The following is a 22,267-nucleotide window of genomic DNA, read 5'->3' as shown; positions in this document are numbered from 1 at the left end:
CATTTTTTGGTCTTGACGTTCTTATTAGCTTTCAGAATTAGTAGATGAGTTCTTGAATTCTGTTCATTCACGTTCTTTGGAGTCGACTTCTATGTTCTGTATCTTGATCTTCGAAGGCTTAAAAGTTCATTAGAGAGTAATTCACGAAAGATAAGGTCATTAATTACGAGGAAAATGAAGTAATAAAGGAAGATTTCAGTGAAGAATGAAGTAAGTGGGAAAATAAAGACAGTTAGCTAGCACTTTTCACATTAGAGAGAGAAAGACTTCCACGTAAAGTTACTTGGCCTTACCTGGCCTTACCTGAGCTAGCTCTGCTCTTTGAGGGGAAGAAAGGAAGATCCTAAGAAATACCATTATTCTTGTAAGGTCCAAGAAAGCCCAAGTTCTTACTAAATTATTTCATTTAAGCCCACTTGGAAAGAAGTCGCTCGACCAAGGGGGAGAGAAACCTCGAATGGATCATCTATCATCTCGACTCCCAAACTAGAAATATAACGCATTTTTCTTTTCACGAGCTCCTTCTTGATATTCTCCTAGCTTTTAGCCTATTGTCCCTGTCCATTGAGCTAGAAGTTGGTTTCTCAGGAAAAGCGATAAATAGACTTACCAATAAGTCGGCCATGTCAGGCTCTTCTATCTGTGTTGGCGAAGAATGATTCTATCAGAGTCCCGCCCCACTCCCTCACCTCAGTCTCAGGGTGGGAAAGAAATAAACTGAGATGAATAGATCGATTAGGTTAGGAGTGAATATCCACCTTCCTTCCAGTCACTCTTCATCTCAGGTAGGGAGATCTAAAGGCTTACTCACCATCAGTAATATAGGTCAATACGATCGTATAGGTTCGTATGGGGGTGTGTCCAGATATCTTGCCTTTGACTTTTTGTAGGGGCTTGCTTACACGAACACGAACAAGCTTGCCTATAGGAACAAGCTTACCTATAGGTTGTTGTATCATAGGTTTATTTGCTTTGGCGAAGGCAATCTAACAAATTTGCTTGAAACTCCCGATCAAAAATGACATAAGAATTACCTTACCATGCTTCAACCAGAATAGATAAGGCTTTTAGTAACGCTGTGAGCTCCTTGCCCGATGCGGACAAGTAGTTCCTTTCTTGTCTTACTTATGCTTCAACTTGAGGTGGCCCTGATAGAAGGCCCATAGTAATGCTTAAGCTAGAAAACATTCCTTCAGTCAAGAAAGATAGAACCTCACCTTTCCTTTGAACTTCCTTTTCACTGCCTTTGTTCGTTGGTCATCAAGTCCTTTGAACTGCCACTGTTGGTAGGTGATTCGTAGGCTGTTCTTATAGTTACGGATAGCGCCTTACTTACCTAACGTACTGGTGCACCTAGATTTTTACAATTTGCATTAGGTACATCGTAATCATGTTTGGCCTATCCCCTTATCCATTTACCCATATGCTACCATGATCTAGACATAAATTGGAAAATTTATACAACAATTAATAGTTCCTGTTATACTAAAATAATCATTTTTAGCCATGAAATTTAATGTGGTCATATAGTGTTTGATCATGGACTCTACCTTCTCGCTCAATGTTCACTCTCCATCCTGCCCCCTCGTCATCCCACTTTTCCACCGCACATACTAGTATCTAATAGGGATGTATCATTTACTATACTATTCGCCTTTGCTAATTGGTCATGCTTGTTACCTGTTTTGCCTCCCTAAACCTGACCTTTTCCCCATGGATTACTAGTATCACAATGAGTGTAAAGTTGCAAATTCCTCTCAATCATCTCCATTTCACTCTTTTGCACAACTCCTTATTTGTTCCTTGCCTTTAGAAAGATTACTAGTGTCTCATTCATCATAGAAAGTGTGAATTCATTTCCACAAGCAGACACAACCTTCTTGAAGCCTCTCTACCATTCACATAGAGCCTTTTGGCGCACTCTTTTCATTTATCAAGCCTCTCTTCCCCTTGATATTAGTTAGCAATACATGTTCTTCCATAATACCAACTTTATGATGTGTAGCCTCTAGTCCATATTGTCTGTCCCCCTTTCATTTATCGTATCTTTTCTTATGATTAGGAACAATTGGGATGCTGAATACTAGTAGAGCTGCTGATAAGGAAGCCTTTCAGGGTGAGTTCCTAAAGCATAGTAACACTTCAGCTTCAGTATTGCTTATTTGTTTAATTACAATGTTATGTTTAAGTTTCCCTCTAGCATGGTCCACCATGTCATCAAACCCATTTTCAAAATGAGGTTTAGCCCAGATCCTAACAATTACACAACCATCATGATTGGATGCACCTTTTCTGAGCATTATGTCTATTGGATGAGCTTGAAAGCAGGCACCTTAGCGCCAGAGGACAAGGAGGGTTATATTAGAGTATCTAACCATTGATCAAATCTTCATATCTCTAGCCATTTTTAGGAGGCTTGTCACTTGTCTTCAAAGGTCTTTATTGTTTTGTGAACAAGCTGCAAGAGAGGCCTTGTTTAGAGGTCACATGACATTGGTTTTTTTAGAGAACCTTTTTGTTGCCATCACGAGACTTTACATGAAGGTTCTTAGTTGCCTCCCCACGTCTTTGCAGCACTTCCAAGATGCCTATTCGAAGATGCACCGATAGGACATGATCCTTAGACCCACTATTCCTTATTGTTTCAAGTTTTGGGAGCCTAGTTTGCATGAAGCCAATTGAGCTAAGACAAGGAGAGTCCAAATCCTTCTGCTACAGTGCATCATTTGTTGCAAGCAGAGAATTCCTCAAGCCATTGTTTAGGTGGATTTTAGGGAATTTCCTTTGTGGCTTGAAGTCATTTGTAGACAAGTTTTTTTCTTCATAGAGTCCGGGCTTTTGTAGGTTCTACTCTTGATAGCGATCAATATCCTTACATTTCTCTTTGTTATTCTGAGGCTATTGCCTTTATAGCCTCCCCTAGAAGGGCACATTGTTGGTTTTCAATGACTTGCCAATTACTTTAGTCGGCGGTTATTTCTTTTGATCAAATTCCCTCTTTTAGGGACTCTTTAGATGTCCCAGGTCACCTTCTATTGTCGAAATTGATTTTAGTGAGGTGATCAGGGAGGACATCTACAAGCAATTCAACCAGGTCACTTGGATTGCCCCCTTGAGGGCCTTAGCTTGAAGATGACCTTTTACCTGGAGTATTTCATGTAGCTAAAAGGTGGCCTTACTAAAGATCTATGCATAAATGATGACATTTGATGCATGACCTTAAGTTGCTTGTTTGGTTGGTGCAGGGTTGGTTCCCATCATCTTTGGGTCAAGAGAAATCACCACATCCCCACGTTTTGATAGGAGTTGCCAATTGTGCTACTTGCAAGAGTTTGAGTTGAAGGAGCACCTCTGTTGTCACCCAAAGTGTACAGGCAAGATGTGACAATGCTCAGGACGAGGGTTGTCACTCAGATCCCTTCTGTTCTAGCTCTCTCCCAGCAACAGGCTATGGGGGATAGTACTTATGAGATGTGAAGATGAAAGACCCGTCAGCAATTCGACAAGTCCGGGAGACTGTAGACACAACTGAATGGCCTAGCAACTTGGTTAATTTAGCAAGTTTAGTGATTTGATTAGATACCTTGAAAGACTAGTACCTTAAATGGAGTCAAAATACTTGCTTTACATGAATTATCGACCAAGCCAATGGATGAACAATTGTTGCTTTATGATGCTTCACCTTCCTATATGAAGTGCGACACCTAAAATTTAAGTGAAATGCAGGATCTTGATTAATTTTAAATTAGATGCTTAACTAGATGAATCTTTTCTCTTAGCTATTTTGAAACTAGTCTCTAGAGTTAGTTGTGGACAGAGGCCCAGGGAAAGACAACAAAGGCTATATTAATGATACCTCCCTTGGAAATCTAACCACCTGATGCCTTTGGAGTTGTAGAGACTGTGGCTCTAATGACTGCAAGGTCACCCTCACCATGTTAACCACTAAAGAGGGTCTAGACTTCTCAAGCTAGACGAGAAAGGTGGTTCCTAGAGTTTTTCAAACAAGCTTCCGCTTGGAGGTAAATTAATTAGTGCAAGGCTAAACTTAGAATGTAAATGCAAGATGAGTGATTGTGTTTAGGTGAGATTGTGAAGGGTCTCGACGCTCAAGTACTTAGAGACAAATTTACAATGGTATTCAGTTTAGAACAATGAAATACTGAACAGTGTACAATGCCAATCTTCACCAAAAGAAAGTGCTCAATGAACAAAATAAATGGTGTCAGAAAATGTTATCAAGATCACAATAAATAATTGCTCATAAAATCCAATGCTTCTTTCAATAAGGCCAATTAAATGATGATCTTAAAACACAATTAGCAACTTCTTGAGATTAACATTAGAATACCAATGTGTCAATTGAATTCCTTATGAGCACAACTAGCAATTCCTGCGATTATGTCGAGATTATTCTTATAACGATTATGATTACCAATTAAGTGCTTTTAGGAGTGACTTGATTTGCAAGATTATAAATTTTAGATGTGAAGCTCACTTGAAACAAGTTAGTAAATCCACAAGAAGCAATGTAACCAATTATCCAATTCTTTAGCAATGTAATAACAATGACAAGTAAAGATATTTCAATGTCACAATAATGCTAGCTATCAATGAGAGAGAGAGAATTTATCAACAATATTATTTCTCTAGAGCAACAAGCCAAGCTTATCCAACACTTGCCAATTCGTCCAATAATGCAAGCTTATCCTTTAGAGCACTTGTGTTTGAGACAAGGATGCAAATGCAAACAATGGTATGCCAATGCAAGAATGCAATGCATGCAAAGTGCAATGAGATGCAATAGATGACAGCTGTAAGAAAAACACCAAATTCCAATGGAAAACACGTATTCAAGATGCACAAGGACGAGCTAATGCCAAATGAAAAGAGATGACTGTCAAAAACTTTTGTGCCACTGTTATGCTAGCTATTAGACTTTACTATGCATATATCGGACCTCTTATTATTATGACAGTCCTCCAAAAATGATAAGAGATGCCAAGAAGTGCAAGCCCAATGAGTGCAAATGATATGCCAATGAGAAAATATGACTGCAAGCTACTTATTATGCCACTGTTATGTGATTTTATCACTGCTGTAGGTGATTTTAGATGGCTGTAGCAAACATATCAGATCTGATTCTCAAATTTATTCAACAGTCTTTCAAACTTCACTTATATGCAATTAAAATAAAACAATGGTAGCATAATTTACAAATATTTACAATATTTACAAATTAAAATTATTAGCTTTCATTAGCAAATTAATTCTTTGTAGTTCAGGATCAAATAAAAGTTTTGATTTTTTTTTTTTTTTAAAATAAATTTCATGGATGAATGATTCGAACGATAGACTAGGCAAAACCTGCCTGCAAAATAATTTGTCACAATGAAAGCTTAGAGCCCAAACAAGGTCGACTCTTCCCCACAGTTTGTGAACCTGGAGCCCAAGGGCTAGCGTCCCTGTAAATCTCCATTTAATCTCAAGATAAACTGTTAGATCATATAGTGAATAAGATCGCCTAAGATATCTCGTACCAATAGAATGTTCTTATCACCGATAAATGAAATAACAATTAAACATATTCAACACAATATAGGATAAAGCAGTGTTCCACGGGGACGCGTCCCCCAGGGTCGGGTGTGCGCACCCCTCACACCCCACGCACCTCGGACGGGGGGACGTCTGGGGAATCGTTTCCCCGGGGAGACGCAGGGGGGGACGTTTCCCCAGTGTGGGGGACACGACTCCCCAAAAGTGGCGTCCCCTCTCAAAATGGGCTATGCGCCCCCCTTAAATTTGCTTGTAAACAATAATTTATGATAGGGAAAACCTAGTATTTGACCATATTTCCCTACTAATGCTATGCAATTCATGGTAATGTTAAATTCTTAAAGTAAAAGGATGAAAATGAAATATCTTTCATTTTCATCCTTTTACTTAAATTTTTAACATTACCATGAAATGACTCAGGATGTTTGAGAGTGGTTCCAACCTCATTGGATTTCATATGGAGAAAGTAGAATTTTAGATCTCACTCAAAATTCAGCAGACTTAACTGTTTTTCAGGAATTCAGAATTCGATGGATTGCAATGTTTCCATTGCATTTTGTCATTTACAAGGGTATGGAATTAGTATTTAATCAAGAGCACCAAGCCCTCTATGTACTTTAGAGTGACTTTAAGACTCATCACTCCACTGTTTTTGAGTTTTAGCTATATCAATTTACTATTCCAGACTTCAGATTTCAGTTTTTATTGTAGTCTATTTTTCTTAGCACTAATTAGAATCTAGAATGATGAATGATGAATTTTCATTTTAAATCAATTTAGAATCTAGAATGATGAGTTTAATTTTTAAATCAATGTAGATTCTAGAATGGTGAATAATGAATATGGATCAGAGTATATCATTATTGAATCTCGTGGTCTATAGATGAATCATGTATGTATTAGTAAGGGTGATGAGTATGGATCAATGCATTTCATTATTTAATTCAAATATGTATGTATTATTGTGTTTATGCTCTCATTATTGAATATATATATTAAAAAGGAAAAAAATTATATACCCCGACGTCCCCCCGTCCCCCCTAAATTTCCCTAAAATTTGAGGGTACTCCCACACGTCCCCCTTGTGCGTCTCCTTGCACCCGCGTCTCCCCCTTTCGGAGTCTTGGTGGAACATTGGGATAAACACATAACTAGCACATACCACAGATCATCAGATCCCATTGTGTGGACTTTTGAGTTCCTGTCCCAGATCCCATGACAGACACCATGTACATTATCAACTCTAGAAGGTCCTAGAGAGGGACTCATTTTGCATAAAGTACTACTCTGTTTGCTCAAGCAACTAGTCTTTGATTATGAGATTCTTTTGTGGGCCTTGGATGCTAGGAGTGATGGACCTCGTAAATCCTGGGCTGCTCCCAGGATTAAATAGCTTTGCCTCCTCGACCTTAGATATTCTCCAAGTGACACTATTGGATGGTGCATCGTGCCCTTTCATGATGATTGATGACCTTGTTGAGGAGCCTTCTTATATCTCTCCTTATTTAACATTATTAATATAGTTTATTCATTATTTACCCCCTACCATCTGGCTCTATGAATGTGTACCCAATGTTTTTACATAAAGGCTAGAACTTATAAGCTTTTTGATCTAGAAAAGGAAAATGTCACTGTAGGAAAAGATTTGGTATTCTACGAAGCTTACAAGCATTTGGATGAATACCAGGTTTTCTTATCATGGCCCGAGGAAACAACAGATGATCTGAAGAAGGCTGAGAAAGAGCAACAACCAAGTAAAAATCAGTCTGGTTCCAAGCACTGATGAAGAAGGTAGTGACGACGAAGCTATCGGTGAAAGATGTTCTTCTAAAATTGATGAAGGCAGAGATGACAAAGTTAGCGGTGAAAGACCTCCAATTACCAAGAAAATACAAAAGTGGTATTTGGAGACATTGAAAGATCCAAATCCACTAGGATTACCTGAAGATATTCAACAAAGTAGAGAGCCAAGAAAACTATAACAATCAAATTGACAATAGCTAGACATAAAATTGATGGCTATCTTTGAGGATATAAATGGGAAAGAGAAAGCAATGTTTAGTGCACTAGAATGTCTAAGGAGGGTTAAGGTGATATTAACCTTGAAAAGGCTGAAGCCAAGCCCTTCTACTATGCTGCAGCTCACAAAAAAACCAATGTTTCATGTGAGGGCCTAACCAAATTGTTTAAGAAATTTCAACCCCCACTTCGGTTATCAGTTTTCCTTATCACTCCATGCATTTAGTTTTAAATCCAAGCATGATAAAAATTCTAAAATCTGGAAATGACAAAAACACAAATTTAGGGATTTCACAACTGCTGAAATTGCAGAAATAAAACACAACAAAATTATGACAGCCACACACAGAAAATAACATAGTGATTTTTGGTCAATGTGACCTTGGAAAACTCCCTACAACTTTTGGGGAAAACCAGTTTGAGAGCTCTTTTTTATTTCTGAGAATGCTTTTACAGAGAAACTGAAATACACAGTAAAAATTCCAGCAACCACAAATTACTAATAATCTCTATTTCTGTGCTTGAACTCCACCTCGAAAATCGTGCCAATCAGCAAATAACCAAAACAAAAATTTTACAGCAATAAAACAGCATTAAATGCTGTACGACATGCCTCGAAAAATGTGCCTAGAATTTGCTTTATGGACTGTACGGACCGTTCTAATTTCAACAGTATGACTGCCTTGAAATTTGTGTCCAAATCTGCTCCGAAATTCGTGCCCTTGCTGCTGTCCTCCTTCAATTTCTGTGCTATCCCTCTTCCTCGATTTTTGTGCCTCTCTTGCTATACGATTTTGCCTTGGGATGCGTGCCGATAAATGCTGCTGCCCAGGTTTGCTGAAATGTCTTCTTGCTGCTCTCATTCACTTCCTCACTGCTCAAAATTTTTCCCCCTTGCTCTCCCTTCTCTTTTTCTCAAATGTTCATGAAAGAATGAATTGATCTTTTCCTCTTCTCTTCTCCTTTTAATCTCCAAATGACATTTTGGGTTACCCTAAGATCTAATCGCTGAGATTCATTTAGATCTAGGGATGAGAATAAATGTGCATTTAATTCTCACTTCTATTTTCTAGCTCACCTACTTAAATAAAGACCCACTTAGCCTTTTATTTCCATAGTCACTTTTTCACTTTCTAATTCTTCATTGACTTTAATAAAGTCACCTTTAAATTAGAATGTAACTTTATCACTTATAAAGTCACTTTTAAATTAGAATGTAACTTTACCACTTATAAAGTTACTTTTAAATTAAATTGACTTTATCACTTATAAAGTCACTTTAGGAGAAAAGTAAAAAATAAATTTGGACAGTTTTCCCTAGGCCAAAGATCAAAGCCCTAGGGAACCACTTGTCCTCTGGTACCCAAAGTTTTACACTCCCTCTTATCGAGGAAAGTGTTCCTTACCACTCACATCTTGTCTCTGAAGTAGACATGCTTGCCCCGTGGTAAGGCTTTGGTGAAAATGTTTGCTACTTGCTCGTTTGTGGAAATGTACTAGACATAGTCTCTAATGAAGTGATACTTGATCTCAATATGCTTTGACCTGTCATGAAAAACTGGATTCTTCGTGAGTTTTATGCAACTCTGATTATCATAGTAAATTACTGAAGGTCTCAATGCTTGACCAAATAGACCAAACAACACCCTGCGAAGCCATATGGCCTCACAACTAGCCAAACTAGCAACCATATACTCTGCCTTAGCTGAACTCAATGCAACTGACTGTTGTTTTTGGATGATCCACAACAAAACTGTCAAACCCAACCCAAAACAGCACCCAAAAGTACTCTTCCTATCTGAAGCACAACCTGCCCAATCTGAATCTGTGTACCCTGCCAGTCTCACTTCATCACCCTGTCTTTAATCCAAACCAAAATCCACAGTCCCCTCTAAGTAACGAAGAATGTGTTTTGCAGCTGCACTCTCCTGGGCTCACACATGAACTGACTCATAGCGTTAACTGCAAAACATATATCTGGTCGAGTGTTGACCAAATACATCAAACAACCAATCAACTATTTGCATAGAGTAGGATCTATTAGTGTCAGTCTTGTTAGCCTGTCACTTGGATCAAATATGCTTTTACTATGTTTTTTCCGGACTTTCAAAATCATTTTTTTTGTTAAGGTTTACACAACAAAATTTGGTCATTGTTTGGTCTGTCTAAAGATGAAGTCATTATTTGGAAATTCACTCATGCTGGTCGCCTATCACACTTTATGGAGGTGTCACAATAAAAATGGGTTAGTTATCACCATCATCATTCCATTTGGTCTCAGGCCATCCATTAGGTCGCTAGGGTTTCCAAGGTCCATCATTTTCATGTATAGGACCAGCAGTGAGTAAAACATGACAAAGAACTTTTGGGAGTTGATTTTGACTTTTTACACACTCCTCATACTCTCATGTTCCAAAAGTCCCAGAAAAAGAAGCTCCAACACTAAGGAAAGTAAATGACATCTCAAGTTTGCAATGGTAAAGGTAACTCTGTTTTCATAAAGTGTAAATCAGTTTCTAAAGGAGGGTGGGTCCCATTTCTTTTTTAAAAAGTGAAGAAACTTTCCCTATATAAACTCAAAAGCCCCCAAACTCCTTCATTCACATCCTATTCACTCTTTATTAAGCTATCCCGTCCAAGAAAGCAAAAAAGTCGTTTTCCTAGGTGAAATTGGCAAAAAATTTCAGGCGCGCGCAGGACAGAGTGCCTCGAAATCCTTCAAAACTCTCCCAAACTTCATTTTTTCACTTGCAAGCTTGATTTCACTGACTTCTAAGCTAAGGAACAAGTAAGTACACCATCATCATCCCTCTTTTGCTTTTCCAATTTCATCTCATGTCAATGATTCTTCAAGTTAGGGTTTGTAGCGAAATTTGCATGGGAAATGATAGGGTGAAAATGGACATCATATTTTTTGATTTCTAAAACATGTAAAATGATATCCTACACCTACATACATGTTTAATGAGCCATTTTAACCATTTTACCCACCTCAAAACAAAGTTTAAACACTCAAAAAGCAAAACCCTAGCTCATTCCTAGAGGTTTTTGGGCAAGTTTCATCATAAACCCTGTTGTTTCCACCTGCAAACAAATCATCTTTCCACTGTTTCTCCACTCATTTTCATTAGCTTTCAAAGTCCTTTCACCTTTCCAAAGACCCCTCCCATCATTTTGTTAAAAAATCACCTTCATATCACTTCATTTCCATTCACACCTCACATTTTATTTTCGCTGCTTGCTGCTAGGGCTTTGTGTCATCATGGAGGTAGAATCTTCGCCAGAAAGAAAAAGACAACATAAAGGAGGGAAGATCCTCAGATATGAACCATCAGACTGCAATACAATCAACTCCTATCCTTTCATCAAACAATGCTTTGAGGATGTCCACTGCCTGGAATTTTGCAAAAGGGTGAGCGAGGTGGGATTTCATGAGCAACTAACAGATTGGGTGGCAACTCAACTGAAAGGAGAAATTGCTGTCATTGCTGGTGTTGAGTTCAGTTTTTCAGTGGCCTCCATCTCAATTGCAACTGGGTTACCAGAACAATGGCAAATATTGGTTCAAAGGAATGAGCCTAGATCTTGAATACTACAAGCCTTTCTTGAAGACGCCATACAGAGAAACACATACTCACCTCATGCCTTTCATATATTTATTGAATAAATACACCCCTTTGATGAAAACTGTCATGAGGTTCTTCACTTGTGAAGGTAGATTCTTCAGGTTATATGCCTATCATATTTGCCTCTTGTTGCCTTTCACCTCTCAAAAGCCACTCAACATGTGTAATTATCTATTCAGGAGCATTTCCAAAATGTCTGAAAAAATACAATTAAAGGACAAAGAGCACTCCCCAAGCTTGTTCCATCACAGTCTCATCAAAACCATTGTCTTTCACCAGCTGGTAGAGAAAGGTATGGTTTGGGAAGCCTTTTTGGAAGCAGCTTTGAAATGGCATTAGAAAAATGCAGCATCTCAGTTTCCTAGTGCACCAAAACAACAAACAGAGGTGGGGTCATCTAGCAAAACAGTGGAGAAGACTAAACTACCCAAACTTGAGGTGACTAAAGTGTATAAGAAAGGGCAGAGGCTTGTGTTTTCTTCTCACAGAGAGAAAGGGGCCAAGCCTTCTTCATCAACAAAGCAAGAACCGACATCAAAAGAGAAAGACACAGTTGAACATGAGTTTGAACTGATTGATCCAGAGATTGAGGATCAGACCTCAAACATGCGACAGACAATCAGGGATAAGGACTACCAAATCAAGGAGCTAGCAATCAATTTGGAAAGGGAAAAATATGTTATATCATTCCTTGAACAGGAAAACAGTCAACTCAAAGCAAAGGAGTTGATCCTAGAAAAGGAAAAAGCCAAGTTATTGCAACAAGTTGGCAAAGGTAAGGAGATCATGGAATCAAGCGAGCCTAAAGCATCAAAGGGGAGAGGAAAAAGGAAAAGACCAAGAACAAGAGGCCTCAAGAAAGCTTTGCAAGAGGAGCAAGAACAAATTCTGCTGAATGAGGACCTTGACCTAGAAGATAGGATTGCCCTAGAGGTTCATCAAGATAAGGAATATTGGCTCAATAGGGTGAATGAACACTTGGAGAAGCTCCTTGAGAAGGCAAACAAGGATAATCAGTTGCTCAGACACATGGCGCATCACTATCAAGCTCAAAACATGATCGCCAATGTCAAAGTAAAACAACTTGAAAATAAGCTCAAGGAGGCTTAAAAACCCAAAGGATGCGGGGAACTTAGAGATGCTTGCTAAAGCATCAATGAAGCTATAACAAACATGTTTTTACACCTTCCCTCCAATTTTGAGCAAATTCTGATCATTTTGAGTTTTTTGAGAAATTTTGGTCCAAGTTCAGAAATTCAGTTGCTCTAGAAGGCACTGCTCTTTTTCCTCAAGCCTCCATTTGAGGAAAGGTCAACATTTTTGGAAAGCTCTTGCCATCCTCTAAAAACCCATTTGCTCAGATTTTGCAGAGGTGGCTTAGTTTTGGAGAAAAATGCAAAAAAGTGGCAAAAAACTAGCATTTTGGACCCTTTTTTGACAGGCGCTGCACTTCTGGATTGACCTTGGGAGAATGGATTTTTGAAGGCCTTCCCATGCTCCAAATTCAGAAATTCAAACTGTTCTGGAAACTAGACTTGAAGGGCTAGTTGACCGTTCTCTCAGTTTTGCATTTTGACCTCTAGAAGGCACCTAGAAATCAGCTCAAAGTTAGTGTTGTGCTTCTGCAATTTTCTGTGTTCCAAATTGTAAATTACACTGTGTAAATTTCTAGTTTCTAGTTTGACTTAGTCAAAGTCAAGATTCTCTATTTAATGGCACTAGTTTCGAGGCTTAGGTGATGTAGGAATGAATAAATGTAGTTATTTTTGATGTTTATTAGGTCTCATAAAAGAAGCAAACTCCTAAACAAACTCTCCATGAAGTGCTTGAGTTTCACCTTCTCACTCTCACTTGTTGGTTGAGAGAATCTTGGAGTCAGTTCCCCCACCAAGGAATTCGACTCCTGAAGGTGGGCAAGTGGTCTAGGAGAGTCTATATGTATCATTTCTCCTCAGGAGAAGAGGGTTGAACTTTTTGTGAAGGAAGCTTGCATGTAATCATATTTTCAGCTAATACAGAGACAGGTTGCAGCTATTTTCAAGGAACTCTAGCCCTGTGAGTTCATGGTGCTTGTATTTCATTCTTTTTGTTTTCTAACGGTCTAAAAATCTTTATCTACATTATATCTCTTCTTTCTATGAATGCCTTAGAATAAAATACACATAATTCTTGTTTTTCAAGCTCGTTTTCACAGTTATGTGTATGTCTTCCTAAGCTAATGAAATCATGTTTATTTATGCTCATTAGTTTCTTCCACACTATATCCTCTCTACTACACTGACAATACTCAAAATACACCATGGCTTCTAATATCTGGCTCCTTCTCATATTTGCTCTTGCACTCCCACAGCTTAGACCTACTTGTGGCTCCAAACCCTAAAAACCAAATTTTCACAAACAAACAAACAAATACACATATCTAGCCTAAAATTCATTTGCTTTAAAGTCATATCACTGATAAGAGACTTAGAGAGATCCCTCTCATGCTCAGTAGGGCTAGCTACTGAGCTGAATTGGTTTGAGGTTACCTTTCTCGATTTCCTTTTTAGCCTAGGAGATTGTAAGGACTAACAGGATCTGCCAACTCAGAATCAGAAGCGTGAATCTTCTTCCAGTTAGTGATCATCAGTGTAGCCATGGGTTTGCAGTCCTCCATGTGAAATCTGCTAAGAATATCCACAATGTACTTCCCTTGTCCCAGGAAGAAATACCCCTCCTCTTGCCACGCCTCCAATCCCAGAAAATAATGCATCAAGCCGATATCCTTCATCTCAAACTTTGAAGCAAGATCTCTCTTGCAACCCTCAATGAGTCTCTCTGCACCAGTGATGATCAAGTCATCAATATACAACACCAGAATGAGAGGCTCCTCACCCACCACAATGAAGTATAGGTTCGGATCAGCCTCACTCTTTGTGAAACCAAACTGCTGCAAGTTTGTATCAATCCTCGAGTACTAAGCTCTAGGAGCTTGCTTTAGGCCATAGAGTGCCTTTTTCAATCTGCATACATGGGACTCCTTCCTATGCACCTCAAAGCCTTGCGACTGCTCAATATAAACCTCCTCTTGAATGAAGCCATTGAAAAATGCGGTCTTCACATCCATCTGGTGTATCTTCCAACCCATCTCTGTTGCAATCGATATAATGGAGCGAATAGATGTATACCGAGCTACGAGAGCGAAGGTCTCCTCATAGTCAACTCCCTCTACTTGTGAGAACCCTCTCGCTACAAATCGAGCCTTGAACTTCTTGATGCTACAACCTGCAACATGCTTTATTTTGTAGAGCCATCTGGAAGTAACAACTGATTTACCTTCAGGCCTCGACACTACCTCCCAAACATCGTTCTTCATAATAGAAGAATACTCCTCCATCACGACCTCTCTCCAAAGTTGCTCGTTGGCTGCCTCCCCATAACTAGAAGGCTCAGAGTCAACAATTCTTGTTACCAATGCCATGTAACTACAGAACCGCTCAGGTTGTTTACTCTCTCTAACTTGTCTCTTTGGCCCAGCAACTGATGTGGCCTCGCGCAAGGTATCTTGAAGCCACTTGGGCTTCCTCTTCCCTGAGCATGCTTCTCCCACCGGAGTGAAAGAATCCTCATCATCATCAGAAGCCTGAACTCTTGAAGGCCTGTCAACTGACCTCATGCTTGAATCAGCGCCTGTGGATGCTGAAGTACCGTGTGAATTGTCCATTAGTGGACTACCCTGTGAATTGCTCTGTGGACTGCCCTGCATGCTGCTCGAAGAACCACCCACCTGACTTTGAGAGCCACTGCTCACTGATGGACCTAACACTGTAATCGATGTACCTCCTGATCCCTGACCACTGGGTCCCTGTGACTGACTCAGTTGCTCCTGAGGTTTTGGTGGCTCAGGATACTCTAACTCCCGTGACCTCCTGAAAGCTCTCTCCTCCTCGAACTTCACATCCCGCCTGACAACCACTTTCCTCTGTGCAGGAATATAAATCCGATAAGCTTTCGAGGTCTCTCTATAACCCACAAAGATGCCCTTGTCTGCAGTGGGCTCTAGGTTGGTCCTGTTCTCCTTGGGGACATAGGAATATGTAAGGCACCCAAAGATACGAAAGTGCCCAACATCAGGCTTCTTCCCAGAAAAAGCCTCCTTCGGAGTCACATTCCCCAAGGCACGATGTGGACTCCTGTTCTGCAAGTACACAACAGTGTTGTAGGCCTTTGCCCACAAAAATAAAGGTAACCCCTGATCATGAAGCATGGCTTTGGTAGCCCCTGCAATGGATCTGTTCTTCCTCTCTGCAACCCCATTCTATTGGGGGTAGTAAGGAACTATGAACTCCCTTCTAATGCCTGCCTTAACACAAAAATCAACAAACTCACCAATGGTATACTCCCCTCCATTGTCTGACCTGAGGACCTTGATCTTCCTACCTATCTGGGTCTCCACAAGAGCTTTGAACTCTTGAAACCGCTTGAAGACCTCACTCTTGGTCTTCAAGAAATAAATCTAGGTCTTCTTGGAGTGGTCATGAATGAATAAAACATAATACTCATAGCCACTCAAGGATACATGAGACATCCGATCACTCACATCGGTATGAATCAAGTCAAGGATCCCGGTCGCTCTGCTGTCATTGCTGGGAAAAGGGGATCTGGCACTGTTGTCACTGCTGGGAAAAGGGGATCTGGCATACTTCCCCATAGCACATCCTTTGCATACATCAAGGTGGTCAAAATTGAAATCTGGCACACCAGTGGTGATCTCCCGCAATGTACTCAAGGCCCCATGATACATGTACCCCATCCTACGATGCCAAATCTCACACAATTCTGAACTGCTAGATCTGTTGTCAGTCCTGTCTCGAGTGTTGCTACTCAATGCCATCAGGGGATGGAATGAGAACTTGTACACCTTGGCAGGGCGCACACCAATCTTTCTCGCTAAAGCAGCTGGAGCTCCCTTAGGATATATAAGCACCTGTCCTCTCCTGAACAACACATCATACCCTCTGTCCTCAAGTGCTGAGACAGATATCAAGTTCTTCTTCATTCCAGGCACATATAGAACATCTGACACTTTCAAGGGAGGTTTGAGTCCCCTATCAAATGTCAATGTCCCCACACTGACTACTCTAACAATGTTGTCATCACCAAGTACTACCTCCATATCAGTATCACCCTCTGAAAGCTCTGAGAAGTACTCTCTTACACTTGTCATGTGGCGGGAAGTGCCACTGTCAACATACCAAATGCTAGAAGATGCTCTGCTAGTAGCGGGGAATGCACACTCCCTCTGAACTTGTATGGCAGGTGATCTTGCACTAGTGGCCTCACAAACTATGAACCCAAACTCTCGATCAAAGCTCTCTATCTCTGCAAAAGTTGCCATGGGTTTGTCTTTCCCTTTCTTGTTCTTCTTCTCCGGACACACAACAGCATAGTGTCCCAACTTTTGACAATTCCAACATTTGACTTTGGAATAGTCCTTCTCCTTGTTTTGCTGCTTGCCTTTACCTTTGCCTCCACTGTTGGAAGCTTGTTTCTTTGCTCTGCCCTTCTTGCCTCTTGCTAACAATGCCACATTGTCATCCTCCTCCACCTGTTTGGTTGCCCCAAGATGGTTCTTTCTGATCTCATTCTGAATGCAATCATCCCACAACCTCTCCCAATCGGGAAGGTTTTCCTGTGCAACAATGCCATCCACAAAATTCTCCCAAGTCTTGGGAAGACCATTCAAAGCAATCCTCACCAACTTAGTGGGTGCAATGATCTCACCTACAACTGCTAACTCATCTCTCACTAAAGTGATCTTTGTGAGGTATGCTGTAGCATTGTCAGTCTTAGCCATTTTATTGGCCTTTAGTTTCTCTTTTAGGACCATTTTTCTGTTTTCATTTGAGCTCTGGTAAAGACTGGTCAAGGCTGTCCACATCTCATGTGCATAAGTCTTTCCTTTTACATGAGGAATGACATGGTCTTTGATTCCTTCCAGAATCAATTTTTTTGCCTTAGCATTCTTTTTGTTAAACTTTGCCCACTGTACAGGGTCAGCGGGTACTACTACTGGGTTTTGTGTGGTATTTACCATAATGCCCCATACTTCTGCTTTCTCAAAGATGCTTTGGATTCTCTTCTTCCATGCATTGTAGTTGTTCTGCCCATCCAACCTGTCTTCACTGTCCTACCAAACTGAAATTTCCAAATCTGTGGTAAAGGTTTCTGTTTTTTGTGTAAAAATCAGCTTGCTGTAATTTTCACTTTGTTGTCCCAAACTGCACTTTTCAGCCAACCAAGCTATGATACCATGAAGAATTTCAACCCCCACTTCGGTTACCAGTTTTCCTTATCACTCTATGCATTTAGTTTTAAATCCAAGCATGATAAAAATTCTAAAATCTGGAAATGACAATATTTTTTTGAAAACACAAATTTAGAGATTTCACAATTGCTGAAATTGCAGAAATAAAACACAGCAAAATTATGACAGCCACACACAGAAAATATCACAGTGATATTTGGTCAATGTGACCCTGGAAAAGCCCCCTACAACTCTTGGGGAAAACCAGTTTGAGAGCGCTTCTTTATTTCTGAAAATGTTTTTACAGAAAAACTTAAATACACAGTAAAAATTCCATCAACCACAAATTACTAAGTATCTCGATTTCCGTGCTTGATCTCCACCTCGAAAATTGTGCAAATCAGCAAACAACCAAAACAAATTTTTTTATAGCAATAAAACAACATTAAATGTTGTACTGTTTGCCTCGAAAAATGTGCCCAGAACTTGCTATACGGACCATACAGATTTCAGCAGCATGACTGCCTCGAAATTCGTGCCCTAGCTGCTGTCCCTCTTCCTCAATTTCTGTGCTGTCTCTCTTCTTTGATTTCTTGCCTTTCTCTTGCTATACGATTTTGCCTTGGGATGTGTGCCAATAAACGCTGCTGCCCAGATTTGCTGAAATGTCTTCTAGCTGCTCTCCTTCACTTCCTAACTGCTCAGAAATTTTCTCCTTGCTCTCCCTGCTCTTTCTTTCAAATGCTCATGAAAGAATGAATTGATCTTTTCCTCTTCTCTTCTCCTTTTAATCTCCAAATGACCTTTTGGGTTACCCTAAGATCTAATGGCTGAGAATAAATGTGCATTTAATTCTCACTTTCTATTTTTTAATTCACCCACTTAGTCTTTTATTTCCATAATCACTTTTTCACTTTATAATTCTTCATTGACTTTAATAAAGTCACCTTTAAATTAAAATGTAATTTTACCACTTATAAAGTCACTTTTAAATTAGAATGTAACTTTACCACTTATAAAGTCACTTTTAAATTAAAGTGATAAAGTCACTTTAGGAAAAAAGTAAAAATTTGAACACTTTTCCCTAGGCCAAAGATCAAAGCCTTAGGGAACCACTTCTCCTCTAGTACCCAAATTTTAACAATTGTGGAACAGATTTTGAATTGAAAATATATATTTCTGTGAAATTTTAGGTTGATAATTTCTCTTGATTCTAATTTGTATCCTCCAAAAAACATATTGTGGGGGAGGCAATCTAGAAAAACCTGCAAGTTCATGGGGATGCCCCTTGGGTGTGCGTCATTGAAATGATGGGTACATTCCAGTCCATCCAGTTGATGCTCTGTCCATATCCAATGTTTTTAGACTTCCTATGACATGAACTGGGGATGTGGGTGCATTTCTTTATGGAGGACGCAGCCCTGGAGGGAATGCGAACATGATTAAACTGGTTATAGGATTATCTATTGCCATGCCAGAATTTTCTTTCATTCCTGAAAGCACAGTAAATTTATTTGGTGACTTGGTTTTGGCTCTTCTTCCAAAGATCCTGGATGTGATCCTTTTCTTGAGGTTTATTTTCCCTTCTCGAAGGGGTTTTCTCTGTGGTGCTTGCTTAATCAAGGGGGAGGGAAAGGGGGAGTTCTGCATTTGCATATGCTGCTTTGCAGGCATATAGGCTGGTGAACTTGGCTTAATTAAGCTTGATTGGGCTACTCCTCTGATATTGTGTTAAATTTCTGGAATAGGAGAGAAAATTTAGTTTGATGGGTCGGTAAAGAGGCTGTTTGATTAGTGACGGCCCAATTCTCTATTTCCTGTGTTTTCCTATCTGCATGTTTTCCTGCTCTGTTTGACCTGCAGCAGGTTTGCTACCAAATCGATAATTCATGATCTTATGCTCCACAATTTGACAGTAGAAACCTGCATTAGGCAAGTTAACCTATAGTATTATTTCTGTGAAAGTGCTTTCTCTGCATTGGAAGTTGATAGACACTTTTAGGTATTGTTAGAGATTTACTGCAGTACAGACCTGCAGGCTGCAGGTTGAAGCTTTGGGCTGAGCCAAATATATACTGTCCTTGAGGTTGGTTCACTCCAGCATAAGACAGGATGGCCAAAATTAATGATAAAACTAAATATGATGTACCAATGCACTGGGAAATTTTGTTGCATGTGCTGATTTACTCTCGTTGCAAAGCTCCTTCGACATCATTTTGGTTTCAAAATTATAATGAACTGGTATTTTTATTGCTACACTGCTTTTGTAAATGAGATTTTCAGTTGACTAACTGGGCATGTGCCATGAACACTGTAGCATGGTTTAGAGTAATTTACAACATGGCTTTGTAAATGGCTTAAGGATCATTTATAAGCTGTATTTTGGTGACAATGCGAGTAGTTACTTCCATCACAGTAACTTGCTATAAGAAATGGATTAAAAAAATGTAATATGGATGAAAAAAATGTAATTTGCATGTAAGCTGGGTCCTATGTCATACATGGGAAATGTCATCCTCGTTTCAGAGTTGGATTTGTTGACCCATATAGTATCGTCTTTCTTAAAAGTTAACCTATAGTATTCTTTCTGTGAAAGTGCTTTCTCTGCATTGGAAGTTGATAGACACTTTTAGGTATTGTTAGAGATTTACTGCAGTACAGACCTGCAGGCTGCAGGTTGAAGCTTTGGGCTGAGCCAATTATATACTGTCCTTAAGGTTAGTTCACTCCAGCATAAGACAGGATGGCCAAAAGTAATGATAAAACTAAATATGATGTACCAATGCACTGGGAAATTTTGTTGCATGTGCTTTTTTACTCTCGTTGCAAAGCTCCTTCGACATCATTTGGTTTCAAAATTATAATGAACTGGTATTTTTATTGCTACACTACTTTTGTAAAGGTGACTAACTGGGCATGTGCCATGAACACTGTAGCATGGTTTTGTAAATGGCTTAAGGATCATTTATAAGCTGTATTTTGGTGGTAATGCGAGTTAACATATAGTGAGTAGATACTTTCATCATAGTAACTTGGGATAAGAAATGGATTAAACAAATGTAATATGGATGAAAAAAATGTAATTTGCATGTAAGCTGGGTCCTATCTCATACATGGGAAATGTCACCCTCGTTTCGGAGTTGGATTTGTTGACCCATATAGTATCGTCCTTCTAGAATATGTTATTTATCAAATTCTTTCAAAATTTTATCTGATTCATAAGTTTCCTGTCACTGTTTCTCTAATATGAAGTCCATATTGTTTCAGGTGCTTGCTGAAAAGATGGAAGAGCTGCTAGACTTTGACAAGGACCTTGTTCATCTTGAAGCGGCTGCCAAGGTAATACCATTTGAATACTCCTTTTTTGGAAAAACCATAGCTGCTTTTTTATTACATTGAATTTCCATGAAGATTACACCAAGAGCTATGTGAGATGGTTTACAGGCCTACAAATGAAGCACATAATTTAGAGTCAATCCTAGTTTCCCGGATGGACTAAATTCTTTTAAACCATCTGCATTCAAACTCTTGGAGTGCCCACCTTCTGATGAGTTGCTTTGCGTTCTGACAAGTTAGTCTTGCCTTTTCACAAGTCTTCTTTGTAATATAGCAAATAAATGGTTTGTCATGCTGCCACATGGGCCCTGAAATATTTCTTCATCTTGAAAGTGCTAACTTGTAGCAGTATTTTATATAGTTCCAAGAAAGCATCTGGTCTCTACTGGTAAACATTGGATTCTTTTTAACTCCTCTCTAATCTAGCCAGGGGACAGTGCCTAGAAAGCCCTTTTTATGTGCAAGTGAACCAAGTCTTTTGGTGTTGGGAGTGTGTAAATATTTCTATTTTGTACATGTAACCACTCATCCCATTCTCCAGTGTGTAGGTGTGAAGAGCCCCAATCAACAATTGGCTGATGAAGAGCAGACATGTCACAAGTAGTCTTTGAACCTGGGTGGGGAGGAGAACAGCTTCTCCTATTAACTACCCCACCCTCCACCCCATAAGCAAGTGAAGATGTTCTTCATGGCTCACAAAGTACCTCAATCAAACTATTGGCTCATGAAGAGTGAAACCTATCACAAGTGTTATTTGAACCTGGGTGGTGAGGATGACAATTCTTCCTCACAACCACTCAAGATAGGCCCAATTGACAAAAAAGGAAAGTTTATGACATCTTGTCTCACCTCAAGCACTTGAGCGAGAATGAGATTGCTTGTACCTTATCAGCCCTAGCTGTTCCGCAAAGGGAAAACATGTCTCAAGTGTGATTTGAACCTGGGTGGAGAGGAGAACAGCTTCTCCTATTAACTACCCGTGCTAGACTCAATTGAACAAAGAACATTTGGTGTAACCAACTCCCCCACCTCATAAGGAAGGGTGAAATATTCCTCATGGCTCACAAAGAACTTCAAACAACAATTGGCTGATGAAGAGAGGAATATGTTTATTATTTAATTATGCATGAATGTGTTGTTTGTAATATGTAATTCTTTTTAACACGGTGTCTGTGTAGCAGATCCAACTGAAGTCCCTAGCTGAAGAGATGCAAGCAGTGACTAAGGGTCTTGAAAAAGTTGAGCAAGAACTCATTACATCGGAGACAGATGGTGCTGTGTCAGTGGGCTTTCGGAAGGTATATAACCAAGATCAAATTCAACTTTTCTCCTGGGTTTTGTTTCTAGTTATTTGTTAGCGTGCCTTACTATTTTGTTACTACTACTAGAACACCATCAGACATGAACGTATCATTTTAGTTTTCTCTTGTTACTGTTACTTGCC

General features: G+C 39.5%; 1 protein-coding gene across 4 annotated transcripts in view; it reads left to right on the top strand.

Moving 5' to 3' along the window:
• The window catches only part of LOC149205084 (formin-like protein 3), an 83,073-nt gene that overhangs the window by 58,655 nt on the left and 2,151 nt on the right, over positions 1–22,267 (top strand). For all 4 annotated transcript variants that reach the window (XM_089394889.1, XM_089394890.1, XM_089394892.1 and 1 more), the window contains exons 15-16: positions 20,755–20,826; positions 22,005–22,121. In XM_089394889.1, the coding sequence (XP_089251015.1) occupies positions 20,755–20,826; positions 22,005–22,121 (189 nt within the window). The remainder of the gene's footprint in view (positions 1–20,754; positions 20,827–22,004; positions 22,122–22,267) is intronic.

This window comes from Pinus tabuliformis, chromosome 1_2, assembly GCF_031772625.1.
Source record: "Pinus tabuliformis cultivar Carrire ecotype Pingquan chromosome 1_2, CPIR1, whole genome shotgun sequence".
Taxonomy (NCBI): Eukaryota; Viridiplantae; Streptophyta; class Pinopsida; order Pinales; family Pinaceae; genus Pinus; species Pinus tabuliformis.
This window is presented reverse-complemented; position numbering and strand designations above follow the sequence as displayed.